Source organism: Colossoma macropomum, unplaced genomic scaffold (assembly GCF_904425465.1).
Source record: "Colossoma macropomum unplaced genomic scaffold, Colossoma_macropomum, whole genome shotgun sequence".
Classification (NCBI taxonomy): domain Eukaryota; kingdom Metazoa; phylum Chordata; class Actinopteri; order Characiformes; family Serrasalmidae; genus Colossoma; species Colossoma macropomum.
In genome coordinates this window covers 12,010,171-12,026,938 of record NW_023494808.1, presented here as the reverse complement: position 1 = coordinate 12,026,938, position 16,768 = coordinate 12,010,171, and the positions used below count along the sequence as shown (strand labels likewise).

Here is a 16,768-nt window from a genome sequence, read left to right as displayed (position 1 = left end):
TTTTCCAGGTAAAAGAGTAGGAACACATCCTTTTGATGACATATCCTGAAGATGGGAGGGACATTTGAAAAACTACAAGCAATCTGGGGAGGATTCTTGGGGACGAGCTGTTTTTCTTACTGCTAGCTGGCTAATACAGATAGTAAACATTGCTGCTAGGAAGCCACATATTACGGAAGTCTGAAGAGGCCATGAGCTTCTGCATTGTTATCTTAAGGTAATGAGTTAATTATTTTGTAATGTCAAGACAATTAACTCATTATCTCAAGATAACAAGATAATTAACATGTTACCTCAAGATCATAATCTGGAAAATGATAACTACCTTATGGCCTCTCTGGACTTCTGTAGAGAGGCCATGAGTTGTTGCTATATTTTTCTGGATTGTTATCTTGAGATAACGAGTTAAGTATCTTGTGAGATACTTAACTAATAATCTAAAGGTAAACAACTTTGTTGTCTTGAGATCACAAGACACCTAACTTGTTATCTCAAGATAACAACTTTGTTATCTTGAGAGCACACAAGTAACTCGTGATCTCAAGTTAACAACTTTGTTATCTTGAGATCTCAATATACCTAACTTGTTATATCCTGATAATAACTTTGTTATCTTGAGATCACACAACAATTAACTCATGCTCTCAAGTTAACAACTTTTTGTTATCTTGAGATCACAAGATTGTTAACTCGTTATTTCAACATAACAATCCAGAAAATGAAAACTACCTCATGGCCTCTCTGGACGCCTGTAAAATATAACATCTCAGTGGTATGTATTTTTTGTAATGCATGCTGGGTAGTGTAGTGAAACAACACTGATGCTCACAAAAAGGATACAGAAATCATGCATTCTGTCAAACGGATGAGAGAAACATATTACATAACATGAAAAATAACATGTTAAATGCTAGTTTTGGGCCGTAAAGCCCATTTAGGGTGGAATACTTAGCCTCAAAAATGCTGACATTGCTAGTGATAAATTAAAGCTAGTGGGCCAGTCAGCTTTACTAATTGTTCATTGTTATAAAATATCCTTGAAAAATGTGCACTTGTTTCAGAGCCATCAAAACCATTCTCTCTTTCAGTGCATATGTTCTAGACATGATGCACAAATAGGATAATTTAAGAGCGTCTTTGTTTGATACACTGAGATTATGACACCTTGATATTAAGGCTTTGCTTACAGAGATACTTTTTTCTGGACACACATTAAGCAAAGGCAAAGTCTTGGGCTAATCAGCACTGCTCTCTGGTGTTTGCCTTTAATGGGCAGTTTAAGTCTAAAGTACTATTCAGATAGGATTAGTTTCACATGGAGATGTGCTGATGTAATTATTTTAAGAGTCACTCTGTGTTCAAAGTCCAGATCAGTCAGACTGCACATTCCTGCATCTGTGAAGATCACAGTGGCTTTGACCTGCTATAAAATAAGCTGTAGAAATGATCCCAGGTTAGGGGTGTAACAGTGCATCTTGATATTGTGCTATCACAATGCAAAACTGTAACAATGTACATCCTAGACATGTGACTTAGGACTGTCCATTACTTATGATCTCTAATATAACTGCACTGTTGGCAACTTTTCCTGCCTCTAAGCTTAGGGGTCTGTCTCATGAAGCAGGAGTTATGGTTTGGCCAACTTGAAGCTTAGTTCAATCTAACTCTTGATTTTCTGTCTCATGATGGAGGATCATTTTTTATCAGGCTACATCACCATGGCAACGTATACTGCAGGCCTAACCTGCTCCAGGGCCGGCTAATGCTGCTTTCACATGTTGGCGTTAGACAGATGATGGCAAACCAGATATTCCATTGTTTTCAATGGAGCTGTGATGAAAAAGTCTGTCTGGCAACAGTCTGCAGACTGTATCTGTCAGCAGTTCAATTTTCCCAACTTTTGCTGTCGACCGCAGTGGTGGAATAAACCTGATGTTGATTTATTTGGGGGCCATGAATGCATGATGACGGGGGCCATGGATGATGAAGAGCAGAATGATGGTTTTTCATGTGAATGTAGCATAACTTTCTATCTTTCATAGATTTCTGATCATAAACAACTCTTAGACCAATCAGGCTGAGCTTCTGACCAGTTTGGGACAGTGGATCACTGAGTGACTTTTTTTTTTCTTTGTGACGTTTGTGGCGTCAACCACGCGAAGAATATCACTTTTAGCAGAAGAAGCGAATGTTGATGCTAAGAACATAAAGTAATTGTTACTCTACTAAGCATTAACAGGGAGGCAGTGGAGACGGATCCTATAAATGCTTAACCTTCTCAAATTTACATTGAGCCTTTTTCCTCCTCATGTTTCGCGCAGTTGGCTGGTTGTCATAGCCGTCATGTTTCGTGTGCACACACATTAGGATTAATCACAGCTTGAGTTCATAAACCTGTTATTGTTAACCGTCCTAATGAAGTCTTGTGAAGCTGAAACTAAACACATAGTGGACATGTAGCATCAAGTAGCACATGTAGAGCTGAGTAACAAAGTGCTGCTATAGTGCTGCTTGAGTGCGCCAATAGACGTGAAGATCATTATTACACTCTAATGGTATACGCTTAATGAAATAAACCCTTCAAAATCATTTATCACACTCGTGATACAGCTGAACGAGGCGAGCTTACGAGGTGAAATATAAGGCTAGGTTAGTAACATTAGCAAAACTTCCATTGAACTTGTAACAATGCATCATGAAATCGTGATATTGCAATGCAAAACTGTGACAATGTACACTGTAGAGATGTGACAATGCAGCACAGAGAACAGAAGTTCTATTAATGAATTGTCTGAGACCCAACTGATCAGCATCAATTAACAACACACTCCAGCACTCCTCAGTGCCGCAGCCCTAGGCCTAGTACACACTTTTATAGGTGTTTTTGAAAACGGGGGTTTTCCTACTTCGGTTTTTAAAAAATCATGTCCACACAAGCACTGTTTTTAAAAAAAAACAGTTCCACAGTTTCTCTGTCATGTAGCCTAATCAAGCTAATATGATGTCATGGTGGTTAATCTGTTGCCGTATCCAACTTGCCTATTCCTGATTAGCTACAACAACATGGACTAGCTCTGTAGCGATGCGTTTTAAACTGGAAACTCAAGGTTATTTGGTGAATCTAAACTCCAGTCCAAATTCATTAGGCTGCCAATGTTCTATGAGGCAAACTAGCAACAGCTGCTACAAAAAAGAGCATGAGATCAGGTCACTGGGGTGAGCCGATGAGGTCAGTTCTCTCCAACAAAAGCTTCCCACACCATTTAAACAGACCACAGCACATTACAGTTCAGCGCTGTTTCAATATAGTGAATGAGAGTGAGCAAAAAATCAACTGTGCTATAGAACTGTGTGAGTGAGAAGATGATCTAGGATGTGTTTCTTCACTTTATAATCCTAACCAATTATGCCTGATGCACAGAGTTAGGTTAGAGGGACATGAGTGAATATGTCCCTTAAAATTCAATATGTATGTATCTCCCTCATTTCGGTCAGGATATCAGGCTAATTGACAGCAGAAATGCAGGCCTATATCTGTCAAACTTGGGGGAAAGCAGGTCTCATATGAACCCTACCAGATCATATAATATATATTATATATAGTATTTTGTTATGAAATGCAAAACTGAGACTCTCTCAAGACGTTTTACAATATATAAGATCCCAACACAAAATAATGAGACTGATGGGGGGAACTCTGGCCCTGAAGGGCTGGATTTCTGCACAGTTTGGTGATTTTTCTGCTTAAACACACTTAATTAAACTCAGCAATTAATTACCAGGTTTAGTTGTTGTGTCAGAGCAGAGAAATCATCAGACTGTGCTGGACTCTGGTCCTCAGTTCACCACCCCTGAACACAGGACTGAGACAGGGCTATTGGCCACCAGATGGCAGCACATCCCAGCAATGTGTCCAAAGCTGCATACTACCACACTAAATAGCATGTCAAGAATAGTACACCACCAATAGAAGTCCATTCATTAGTGTAGTATGTGGTTTGGACGCAGCTGAAGTTTGTGCCTCTTATATCTAGCTCATATCTCACTCAGGGATTCGTGACACATAAAGGGATTTCTGTATCTGCATAAAGAGTGCATATTTATGAATATTCTGTTCCACTGTGAAAAGCAAACAGAGCAAACATTACTTTACATACTAAACTTTTGCTGATTAGGCCTCACATTACTAAGACCACTATAACAGAGCGCAAGAGAAATACTGCTGCTAGAGCAAAAATGATGTGTACAATATATGAATGATACTTGTTATAGGGGAATTACACTCTTTTTTTTTCAAAATATCTGCATAATTTAAATGATAATATGTAAACAACGTAATTCAGAGTGTCAGAAATGAGTCAGAAATGTTTACAGTGGTGGTGATAGGAACCAGACATCTGAAGAGTTTAGTGCTCTAAAAGTTCCTTCACAAAAAGTTACTACATGAAATCGTTACGAATTGTCTGAGACATTGTTTTATGATAGTTTTGAGAAGGCTTTGGTGAAAAATGTGTTTTTTTTTTAATCCATTAATGGTGTAGAGGTACATGCATGGTGCTGTGAGACAAAATAGTAACAGATAACTATTTTTTTTCCATATTACCACCATTCTACCCTCATTACTATTACATGTAAAAAACTCAAAAGACATGTGGAGGTTCGCTGGTCACCACCACTATAAAGAAATATGAGTCTGTAATTTTCTCTGCAATGCACCATTTCACATCAAACCACTCTGAATGACTCCGTTTACATCTCAACAATTAAATTATGCAGAGGTTATGAAAAATCTGTGGAATTCTCCTTCAAGAATAATGACTTGATTCATACGGCAAATTTCATAGTAAGGGCTTCTTTTACCCCCAAAGCATTAGCATTGTCGATCTACTGTTTTGATCATAGATCTATCATTTTTGTGTAGTACATTGACAGCTACAGTACAATCTTTGTCGTAGATACATGATTATATATATAGACTTTTTGGATTGTTTGGGTTGTTTTGGGAAAGGTGTATTTTTTCACTGTAGTTCTAGAACAGACAACTGTGGTTAGATTGGATACAACCACTGTTACATTATATGTTTAACATTCAGTCAGGTGACTACACCATGTTCCATCATAGTTGGGTCCCTCAGTCTTCATTAAAGGGTTAAATATGATAACTTGTACCATAAGAGGATGTAGAACTAAAAGCTATGAATATGTATAGTTAGCATCTGTCAAAGAAGGTAACATCAACCACTTCTGAGTCCATGAACAACCTGAAATGTGTAGCAGTATATACTGCTCAGTATTTCAATTTAAGAGAGATGGTTTAGCCTACTGTAAAATGGAACTGAACTCACTTAAAATAGCCTTTCCTGGATACTTCGCTCTGCATGGTTTCCTGTATGTGCTACCTAAACACATTTTAACCCATATTACCCATTTAATTTGTGCAAATCTTTGCTTTTTTGTGAATACTTTCCTTATCGTCAACCACAACCACCCCTTAAAAGCAGACTAAACACCAAGAGTAGTACCTTTCTTTTATAGCTGTAAAGTGTCTGTCAAGTAGAGCATAGCAGATTTAAAGCCCACAAACAGCGTTAAAATCAGCCCAAGTCAGCAATTACATCTCTGCTGCCTAAGCTGCGATGGAGGCAGCTGTCACCGGGCAGCTACGCTAGGCCTCCTGCTAGTACCTGATAAGAAGGCTGTAGTCGCCCATGCAGTGCAGGCTAATTCAAAACGCTAAATCCCGGCCACTTAAATGCTCCATCGGCTTATGGGTTGACAGGAAAATGAAATCTCTCCGATATTTTTGGTCCTACTTGTCCCTCTACCAACACAGCATGAAAGGCATGCCCACAGGCAGCATGAGCGCTAGCCACTAGTCACTGGACATCATGCTGATTAAGGATTAGGGAATGATGAATCAAGCATAAGACGAGAATAACAATGCGTCCTTCACATATATATATACCAATTAAGACTGTTGCGATATTGTCTGCTCAGTAAACGTTGCAGGAACAAATGCCTATTTTCCATGGTTCGCTTAAGAAATAGGTTGCTCACACTGGTTATAAAATGGAGGAACATGGATTTTGGTGTTCACAGTATTCAGCATCATTTGATCTGTTAAAGCACTTTGCGCTTGCCTTTTCACTTTGTCACACAAGCACCACAAGACATGCACTCACTCATTCATTCTTTTTCTCTTTCTCTTGCACCCACACCTGCAGTACATCTACTGTAATTCTGTGACAAACTGCTCTGTATCTACAACAAATAACACTCTTGTAAGAAGTACCTCAGAGCGTTTGTTTTGTTCAGTCTTACATTATGTTTCTCCCACTTGACCTTGGTATTTACTTGCTGGAATGTCCTTACAATTGCCCGACAACACTGCATCCTTTGAAATCTCCATTAAATGGAATACTAGACTGGCTGAAAGGTCACAACCCATTCTTAGTGCTCCCACTCTTTTCATGCGGCACTGCACCAGAAGGGCTCGGAGCCGCTACTTTCGAGCTATGCTTACTCCCACTTGAAGCCTCAGTCTTTCCTTGCACACTAGCCTGAGTTTCCTCTGCTGATTTACTGGCTTCCTTGGTTTTAGCCCCATCCAGAGTTCCCTTTTTGACAGGTTCTTGCACAGTTTTAGCCACACTGGTCAAGACACCTTTGTCACCAGGAGACAGTGGGAGTGATTTGGAGGGGCTAGGGGTGGCTCCAGTAGGGGAAGGAGTAGGGGAAGGTGAATGCTCCTCAACAACCTCCAAGAGACACTTATCTTCCCAGTCCAAGGTGCCACGGTAGCAGTTGACTTGAGAGAGGCCCTTGTCCTGACAGAGCTTGCCCAGAGCAGGAGACTGTACCTGGGGTGGGTGAGGTGGAACTACCCCCTTGGATGGAGGTAAGCCAGTTCTTAACTTCATATCTGGAGTCCTACCATGGGTATCTGCACCCAACTTCTTCAGACCTTCTCCATCTGATGGTCCCTTGGTTGCTCTGGACACTTCTGTGGCACTTGAGGGTACACTTTGAATGTCAGCAACAGGAGTTGCCTTCACAGAGCCACTACACGGTAAGCTAGACTTGACTGCAGCGAGAGTCTTTCCTGCTTCTTTAATTCCGGCATCCTTGTCACTCTTCTTTTCCGGGAAGTCCTTGGAGCTCGACAAACTTTGGGACGTCTGAGTTTTGGTAGTCGCTGTTGCCTGGATTGGGACAACCTTGCTTGGAGTTTTTGTGGCACAACCTTGACTTCCATTTCCTGCTCCAACACCGGGAATGCTGGGGTCTGTAGTTTTTGCAGCAGGGATTGACATAGTAGTCAGAGGCGAGGGAATGGCAGGGACAACACTAAGTTTAGACTCTGGTACAACAGGTGAAGGCCTAGTTACAATAGGTAGACTGGTTTCAAGCCTTGCTGGGCTGGCATCTTTTGGGGTGGATGGTGATCGCTGTGACACATCAACAACTGGAGATTTTATGTGACTTGATTTATCATCTGGGACTTTCTTGCTCAGGGCTCCTTGGTCAGTCTCAGTTCTCTCAAATGTCCTACCGGCAGAAAAGGACTTCTCCAAGACTATTGCCAGTTTACTGTCACTTCCCTGGACTGCGTCTACAGACTTCTGTCTCTCAAGCTCCTTCTCTCTCTCTCTTCCAGCAAGCAAAGCATCTCTACTCAGTGGTGATTCCTGCCTGCCCAGCTTGCGTACAGGCTTAAAAATACCCGTTTCTGGGGGTGATGGGACTGTAGGTTGGGTAGGTGATGGCGTAGTCGCTGAAGTTGAGGCCAGATTCTCTCCTTCTGTCTCCAACAAGCTTTGGAGACCCAGCTCACAGTGGAACCCTTCCTTACGATAATCTGAATGGCCCACTTCTAGACTGTGCTTCCTCATTGCCCCAATCCCTCCTTTCTTTTCCCCAGAAGATGAAAGTGGTGATCCAAGCTTCTCCGCAGACTGCACCCTCTTGAGAAGTGGCGACCGGGGCGGTTCGGCACTCTTGGGCCTGGGCCTTGTGATAGGAGGAGACGAGTGAAGCTTGGCAGGGAAGGTCTGTGTTGTGTTGGAACTTCCAACAGTGTGGCCTGGCAAAGGTGGCGGTGAAGACTGAGTAGGAGACGGAGTGTGTGCCAGAGGAGAAAGAGGGATGTTGCCAGCAGATTTGCAACGGGCTGAGCGGTACTGCCGATGCAGTTTAGGGGACAAGCCATGGAGGGAGCTGGGTCGCATGTGCTGAGAGGCAGCAGGAGAATTCGGGGTGCTGGAAGCTGGAGAGCTGCTTTGAGAAGAGGCACCTGAGATAAGCAAGCAAACAGGATGAGATGCAGGCAGTAAGAAGAAAAGAGGTAATAGAGAGCATAAAAAGGTTTATTTAAGGTTCATAATAAGTTTCATGTCCAAGAAAACACAAGATAAGACTAGGCTACGTTAAAGCTTTCAAGAGAACCACATGTTCATTGATCACTGTTACCCTTCTGCTCAGTTTATGTAGCTAGACTACAACCTACTTACCAAGGTAAGAGGACTCAGGAGTGGAGCGGTAGCTCTGGGTTGGGGAGCGGGCAGACAGACTGTGAGTTGGAGATCCAGGTAGACTCTCACTGGAGGACAGAGAGCGATTCAGAGATGACAGACTACGGCTAGTGTGGAGCAGGTTCGACTGCTTGGTTATCTTACGGAACAGAGAGCTGCGCTTTTTACTGTGGAGGGAGAGAAAAAGAGACGAACAGGAAAGACAGAAAAGTGATAATCAGACCAATAAAGCCAAAATGGGTAAAAACAGGGTTAACATCTTTAGCTACTGACTAATTCAGCAGCAGTGCAGCAGTGCATAATATAGGATATCCCGCATGCCAGCTATCAGGCTTTACAGTGCATCCGCCATGTGTCTGATATGTTCATACTAAAATACACAGCATTTTCTGGACAGTAGGAACAATATACAACATTTCTATATTCCAGAGTTTGTATTCAATTATTCTAAATTTCATCTTACTTAAAGTGACAAGCAAACTGGATGCACAATCTTCGGTAACACTTTATTTGGATGGTCCACTGTAGATGCTTTGTAAATGCTCAGTCTGTCTTTAAGTAACATTCAACTAAATATCTATTAAATGCAAATGAACTTCAAGTTCAGTATGAAAGATTTTATTAAATCTATTCCTAACCCTAAACCTAACCCTAACCTTAACCTCAAGGCAAAACCTACACCTACTCCTAACCCTAACCCTAACCCTAATCACAACCATACTGTTGTTGATAATCAACTGAACATCACCAGAAAGTTTGTTAGTGATTTAGGCATCTGTAGAGCATCTATAGGGGACCATCCAAATAAAGTGTGACCCAATCGTCCAAGAAAAAACCTGTGATGGCTGCTGGGCTCAACAGAGGAAACTCATCAACTTATGGAAAAACACCCCAATAGGTAAAAGGGGAGCATTCATATCAGTATAAAGTTAGGTACAGACTATAATTCTGGTTTCACTGCTAATTATTAAGCCATGTCACTAATTAGCCAAAATGCCAACTTTTCAGCATAGCTGGCTTTCTGAGTGTTCCCCTTCACTTTTTGGGCTGCTTGTCATGTATACTGCATTCTATTTTATTGTACTGATTAATTGTGTACTTGTGACTTTGATGTGTCTGTAATGAAACAAATTCCCTTGGGGACTAATTAAGCACTCTCTCTTTAATCTATTAATTAGGGGTGGGAAAACTAATTGATTTTTGGATGCATTGTAACTCTCGAAATATTATCAATTAATCAATGCCACAATCGAACTCCTACACTAAATCTACACTTAAGGCAGTCTTGTGGGGGACGAAAGTAATGCTATATATAGTTCTCAATAAGTTAGCACTCCAGTAAAATGACAATATTATAAAAAAGACCTAGATGACTTACCTTTCCTGTCCTTCTTTGACTGGCCTTTTGCTGCGTCTGGCCATCTTGGATTTGTAGCTGGATCTGCGAGCTGGACCCACTTTGATAGATGTGTTCTCAAAGGGTGTGGTAGTCACAGTCACTTTATTGCCACTCTGAGAGCACAGAAAAAACAAAAGATCAGTATTTTACATCTTAGATTTTATCACACTGGTGTCATCAGAGTCTGCCTGTCTGCCTTGGCCTTAAGTTGTTCTTGTAGTTGGACTGTTTGAGCAAAAGAGTTCACCAGAATCCTGTCCTAAATATGATGAAATGAAGAGGAATCACATAAGACTTATTTTGGTAAAGGATAATAACACTAGCAGGATGAACTAATCTTAGGTTCATACTATTCACCTTGAGAATGAGTTCCACCACTTCTGTATGGACCAAGCCGTGCACAGACTCTCCATTGACGTGTGTGATGAGGTCACCAGCACATAGCCCCGCTTCTTGGGCCGGACCTCCTTCTTCTACATGCTGTGATTGGACAACAAAAGCAGTAAATACAGTACAGTAAATAAAAAAACAAATCTTTCTCTGCTGTTAAGTGACCACCAAAAGCCTGTATACAATTGGCACTGTCATGCGATGACCATGATCTGATCCTCTGAACTACGGGATCTTTAGAGTGCCAAAATATGAATTTTGCTACATGTGAGCTAATATTCCTGTGCACCAAATCAACACTCTAAAACTGTAAAGTAAGCAAAAACACACCAAACAAACCAGTTTGGTAGTACAGTACATTAAGAGAAGCTGGTAGTAGTGATAGTAGACTTGCATGCAACGTCATTTAAGTGTACAGGAGAGGTAGCCTGCTGTTAGCATGGGTGTAGCAATGATCGTATTTTGGCTCCTTAACAACCTTGTAATTTAGAGGATCCAGTGACTTTCAGCTGAAAATGTATGTAGAACAAAACATGTTGGGTTTGGAACTTTTTTGTACCACAGGGCACAGCAATGATGATTTTTGAAAATCCCATTCATTTTTGCCACTGAGAAATCCACTGACTACTGTCCGAAATGACACTGACTACAGACGTCTATGAGGCTGGTGTGGCACCAATGCAGAGTAGGTTGTGTTAACTTTATAAAGCATTTTTGCAACTGAGGTGCAGGGAGCTTCAAGCAATAAAAGTCGCAGAGAGAGAAAAGATGTTATGCATGTTTGCTTAGCAGCCACAACTGAAGCACAGTTGAAAGAAAAACAAATGTCAGTCAGTGAGAACTGTGCTGTCCTTCACAGCAACTTTCAGCTTTCACGTTCATAAGCTCATGTTTTAATAAACATGCAGATGCCTAAAATATCTTATTTAACAGGAGGGATACTCAGGTATGGGACGCACTATAATGCCAAATGCAAACATGGCCATGTTCAGTTAACTCTGAGAGATGAATTCGATTAGGTTCTCAGTATTTTAGTGGTTTTAATTTGACTGATAAAGCCATAGTAAAGTACAGTCTATTCCAGGGCTGTCAAACTCAACCACTAAAGGGGCCATGTTAAAAATCTTAACAAATCCGTGGGCCACAGTAAAAATGTTTTTATTTCATTTTTAATTAATGTTGTGCTGTAACCCAAACTGGCCATTATTTAGTAGTAGACCTTGATACTTGGTCTCAGCTTCTGAGCTGCTGAGCTGACGTTAAGAGTTTATGTTGGTTGAACTACAGCTGAAATGCAGCTAGTGCGTTTAGTGACATGACTGGTGTGGAATTGCATAGACGTGTGTAGAATTGAGGTGTAACCACTGTCCCATAGACTGTTGTTGGGGTAGGAGAGTCAGAGCACATTACACTGCAGTGCATGCTGGGGACTGTAGTACAGAGCAATGTGAAACGGGCTAATATTAAAAGAAAATTACAATGCTTTTACGGGCCGGATAGGATTGTGACGCGGGCCTGATCTGACCCACGGGCCTTGTGTTTGACACATGGGGTCTATTCTATGTCTTTCCTATTTTGCATTATTTCTCTGCTCTCTCTTTAAAGATATGTATTTATTCACATTTTTATTGCTAATGTCTTTGTTTTAATGTCTCCTCTCACCCAGATGATGTGGTGTACACTGTAAACGTCACTGTCCCCCATGTAGACACGGATGGCGCGCAGTGTAAAGCCGTATTTCTTGCCCGAGCGGTGGATGGTGATTGGTGAACGGAGCGCGCTGACCGCTGGGCTGTAGTCCCGGCTGGGTGACGAGTCCCGTGACGACGGGTTGGAAGAAACTGAGCGAGGAGACATTGGGCTGGCCAAAGGAGAGCTAGCATGCTGCTCAACTGTAGAGGAGAGAAAGAGAATCGTGATTAAACTAGCCAAACCATTTACCTGACAAAAGAAGTCTTGGATCAAGATTTGAACGAAGGAACACCCATAAGGTGAAACGCGTGGTTGAAACTCATGATGCTGATACGGCCGTCTGCCTTAACCCTCAGTAGCTGAGTTATTCCAGTTGTTTTGCTGTTAAATTTAAATGGAGTGACAGAATGACATGAATCATTACATAGTGAGTCATTCCATGTTATTGCATTTACATTTGATCTACATCCTGTCTGCACAGGTTTGAGGCTGCACTTCTGACTTTTTCTGTTTCGACTGATATCAGGAAATGAAAATAACATAGCAAAAATGTTGGAGATACATCTGCAAAACAAGACTGTACACTCAACAGTGACCTTTCATCAGATTCAAAGTAGAGAATGCACTGATTGGATATTGGGTATCACAATTGGGAAATCAGATTACTGAGCTAAAATCCAGCTCCCTTTATTAGATTTCTTAATTTCTTAATCGGATTTCTAGACCTTACTCCAATCTTAGAAATTGGAGTGTGCTGTTTACAAGCCCATTTGAATAATCAGATAACTGCAGACATCAGATAATGATCGGATTATTAAGTGCATGTAAACACACTCAATGAATCTGAATAAATCCAATCCTGTAACAGGTCTATCCTGAACCGCACTCACTCAAACTGTGTGATGTGATGCTGTTAGCTGTGTAGATTTCTTGTGGGACTGTAGCATGATTGAGTAGTTTAAGTATTATAGGCTATTTTAGATGCTCATCTTAAGTGCTTTAATTAAAAGTAGCACATTTTAAACTGTAAACATTATTGGATGAATATCAGTATCTGGTGATACTCAAGAATTCACTATCGCTATCGATGTCAGGAGAGAAAAAGTAGTATTATACCACCTCTTATTCAAATCATAATAACCCTTCTACTTACAATCACAAATGTGGTATAGATTGCAATTTCTCTATTAATCTATTTCAGAATTATGATGAACGTCATGCTTTTGTAATTGCAATAATGGCAACTTATGATGGGTTAAACAACAAACTATTAATACAAAACAATACTAGGAGTTAAGGAAACATCAGCACTGGTTCTGTGATTCAACAGCTACCTCACACAGAGCACTAGCGCCCCGGTGGTCGGGGTCTGAAGCCCACCTGCAGGGATGATAACAGACAGCGCGGTTGCTGATGCAGACTTGATGACTTTGTTGCCGGGGCGCGAGGTTCGTTTCTCTCCGTCTCCAGAAAGCTGCTGATGTCGAGCCCGCCGTAGAACCAGGTCATTGGTGGCCCGCTGGCTGTGGGAGTCGCCCACGGCAACCGTATCCCGGGAGACGGGTACTGCGGAAGCTGCTGCTGCTGATGGTATGGCTTGTGGCGCAGATGCTTCACGAGGTCTGGATGGCTTATCTGTAAGATTCCAGTTAAAAACTCAAATACTTTCTCCACGTTTCATTATTGACATTATTTCATTATGATTCATTATTTTCATCATTTATGAAGTGTAAAAAAGAAAAATCTTCCAGTGTGACACCTTTTCTAAAATGTGCTTAACTGGTTACCAACTGTATTGTTATGTTTCTGATAAAAACAGTTCCTGAATAAATGCAACAGTGACTGATTGGGTGTTTTTTTATTTTTATAGGCCTGATTTGCACACAGAATGCTTTCAGAATTACATTATTAAAGGGGGATTTCATTTTCATAACCATTTCATATACTAACCAGTGCGAGAGCTTTTAGAGACATGAAACACTTCAGACGTCTGGTTCCTATCACCACCACTGTGAACAATTCTGACTCTGAAAGTTTCTATAGAATGGAGCATTTCACACCAAACCACTCTGAAGGACTTTAACATCTTGATGATTTAGTTGTGCAGAAATTTTCAATAATTGGACTCTTGAAATGATCGTTTTGAAATGAAATCGTTTTCTTATGTTGTTCTAATTGGTTAAACTAAAGAAAGGGCACAGAATGCTGAAAATAGCTTTTTTATTCATAACAAATAAGTGGAGAATGTTTCTATTCCAGTCTCAGATCTTATGAAGATGAATAAGAATTAAATAAAGATATCACTAACTAATTATACACAAATAGAGTGTCCTCCACAAATATTGGCACGCCTGGCAGACATAAGTAAAACCAGCTGTAAAAACATTTTTATTGATCATAATTTTGATCTTTCATTCAAAATATTAACAAAAATCTAACCTTTGTTTACAGTACAATCATTGTTGGCACCAATTCACCTGATACTTTTGCAACCTCTCTTTGCAAAAATGACAGCTGTGATTCTTCTTCTATAATCCTCAGTGAGACTGGAGAACACAGTGGGATCTGAGATTCATTTCCTCCATACTGAATCTCTTCAGATTCTTCAGATTCAGAGGTCCATGCTTGCTTTCCTCCATACTTGCTTTCAGCTCATCCCACAGGTTTTCTGTGGGGATCTGCAACTGAAATGGCTGTGGCAAAACCTTGATTTTGAGGTGTGTTGTGGATCATTGTCCTGAGGATCCAACCTGGCTAAGGCAGTCAGGTTTTGATTTAATATATGCTGGTACTTGAGTTCATGATACCACACTGCAAAAAATGGTGTCTTGTCAAGTGAAATGATCTCAAATCTAGTCGATATATCTAATATTTCCCATTTTGAGATGATTGTGCACTTATTATAAGATTATCAAACAAATTTCTAGACATTTTCACTCATTTTCAATAATTTTATTAAGTAAAATTATCTCACTATACTGGCAGAAAGTTTTCAAGCACATTTCTAAAAACAAGCCAAATTATCTTTGAATATAGTGAGATAAATGTACTTAAAATGACTTAAAACAAGTAAATGTCTAGAAATAGGGTAAATAATCTTAAATTAAGCTTACAACAATCTCAACAGGAAGAATATTAGATTTATTGTCTATATTTAAAATATTTTTACTTGACAGGATACTATTTTTTGCAGTGCATGTATCTGAACAAGTCATCCAGGGCCTTTGAAAGAAAAACAGCCTCAAGACGTCACAGATCCACCACCATACCTCACAGTGGGGATGAGGAGCTTTAAAACATGAAAATAAAATATGAACAGAAATATAGTTCAGTTATATTTCACTCCTACGAATTTCTAAGGGTGCCAACAATTGTGGCACACATAGATTTGAAAAAAAAATATTTCATGATCAGTTTATGTTTTTTCCTTTCTATCATTCTACTTCAAATAATTTTCGATTTTAATATTTTGATTAAAAGATCAAAATGAAAAGCAGTAAAGAACGTTTTTTACAGCCCATTTTGCACGTTTACCAGGGGTGCCAATATTTGTGGAGGGCACTGTGAAGTTTTCACTCAGCTCTGTTGTGTTTTTAATTACGTTCTCTGTAAAAGACACAGTGGGATAATAAGGATAAGTACAGTGTATTGATTCTTCCAGCCTCTCTCCTCACCTGCTGCACTCACTGCTGCGCTCTGTTCGTTAGCGGGTGATGAGGGTGCGGCGGTGCCCTCTAACGATGACCCCCTGCTCTTAGCGCTCTGCTGAGGCTGCGTCTCTCCGTTGCTCTCTAGAGGTGAGGCGAAACGGTGTGTGTCCATCAGCGCAGAAAAACGACGCCGGGCACCCTAGCGGAGGACTGGAGTCTCCCTCAATATACAGAGACTCAGAACACGACAGGCGCTTCCTACAGAGAGAGAGAGAGAGAGATTCAGTGATGCTGAGGTCTGGACTCTGGGGTGGTCAGTCCACTGTTCTGAGAAACAGCAGCAGCTTCTTTGTTTGATGTGTCTCCTTTTCTCAGTAAGAGCTTCTTAACAGCTACACATCCTTTCAGACTCATAGTGCTGAGTGTCTCACAGTGAAGGATGGACAGAGACTCCTGTGGATGTTTTCAGATCTGAATCCAGAGTGGAGCTTGATTTTCTCCTCTCTCTAAAAGATGAAAGCTTTAAGTGCTGTTTATCTGATGGGGACAGTTTTGGAGTCTACCAGGTCTTCCAGGTGGTTGTTAGGAGTCTCATTTTCTATGTATCTTTTAATCATTCAAAAGATCTCGTTTGGAAACTGCTGTTTTTTCACTAAGACTTTGCTCTTCTTTATGAAAGTGGATTTTCTTAAATCTAGACTCCTTTATGGCCTCCCTGTTTGGCCATTTAGATGCACATGAAAAAGAAACAGCAGTCTGTAAGTCTCTCTTTGAAAGGGAACATAATGTCAGTGAGATCCTTGGGAGCAGCTTTTGTTGGGAGGATGCAGCTGTAACTGGTTTGGTTGTAAGATAGGAAGGATAGAGAGTTAAAGTGGCTGCAGGTCTACAAAAGTAAAGAGTGGGCAAATTAAATACTGATAGATTTTTAGCTGATTCATCAGTTGAGACTTTTGTGTAATTTTCTGTTAAATACATGTTTCTTGCTTTTTTCTGACACTGAAAAATGAATAAATTGTACTTAATGGCCATCTGGACTGGAAATTGAATAAAGGAATGGGGGTCTCTGACTACTGCATAGGACTGTATGTTGCACAGTATTGTAT

The 16,768-nt window shown here is 40.6% G+C and overlaps 1 protein-coding gene across 1 annotated transcript in view; it reads right to left on the bottom strand.

Annotated features, from left to right (window-relative positions):
- Positions 1-5,551: 5,551 nt before the first annotated feature.
- mast1a (microtubule associated serine/threonine kinase 1a) overlaps positions 5,552-16,768 on the bottom strand; it is an 89,353-nt gene continuing 78,136 nt past the window's right edge. The window contains 8 exon segments of the mRNA XM_036557737.1: positions 5,552-8,293; positions 8,511-8,698; positions 9,910-10,043; positions 10,288-10,410; positions 11,983-12,212; positions 13,393-13,647; positions 15,687-15,861; positions 15,863-15,920. Of these exon segments, the coding sequence (XP_036413630.1) occupies positions 6,438-8,293; positions 8,511-8,698; positions 9,910-10,043; positions 10,288-10,410; positions 11,983-12,212; positions 13,393-13,647; positions 15,687-15,861; positions 15,863-15,920 (3,019 nt within the window). The 3' untranslated portion in view covers positions 5,552-6,437.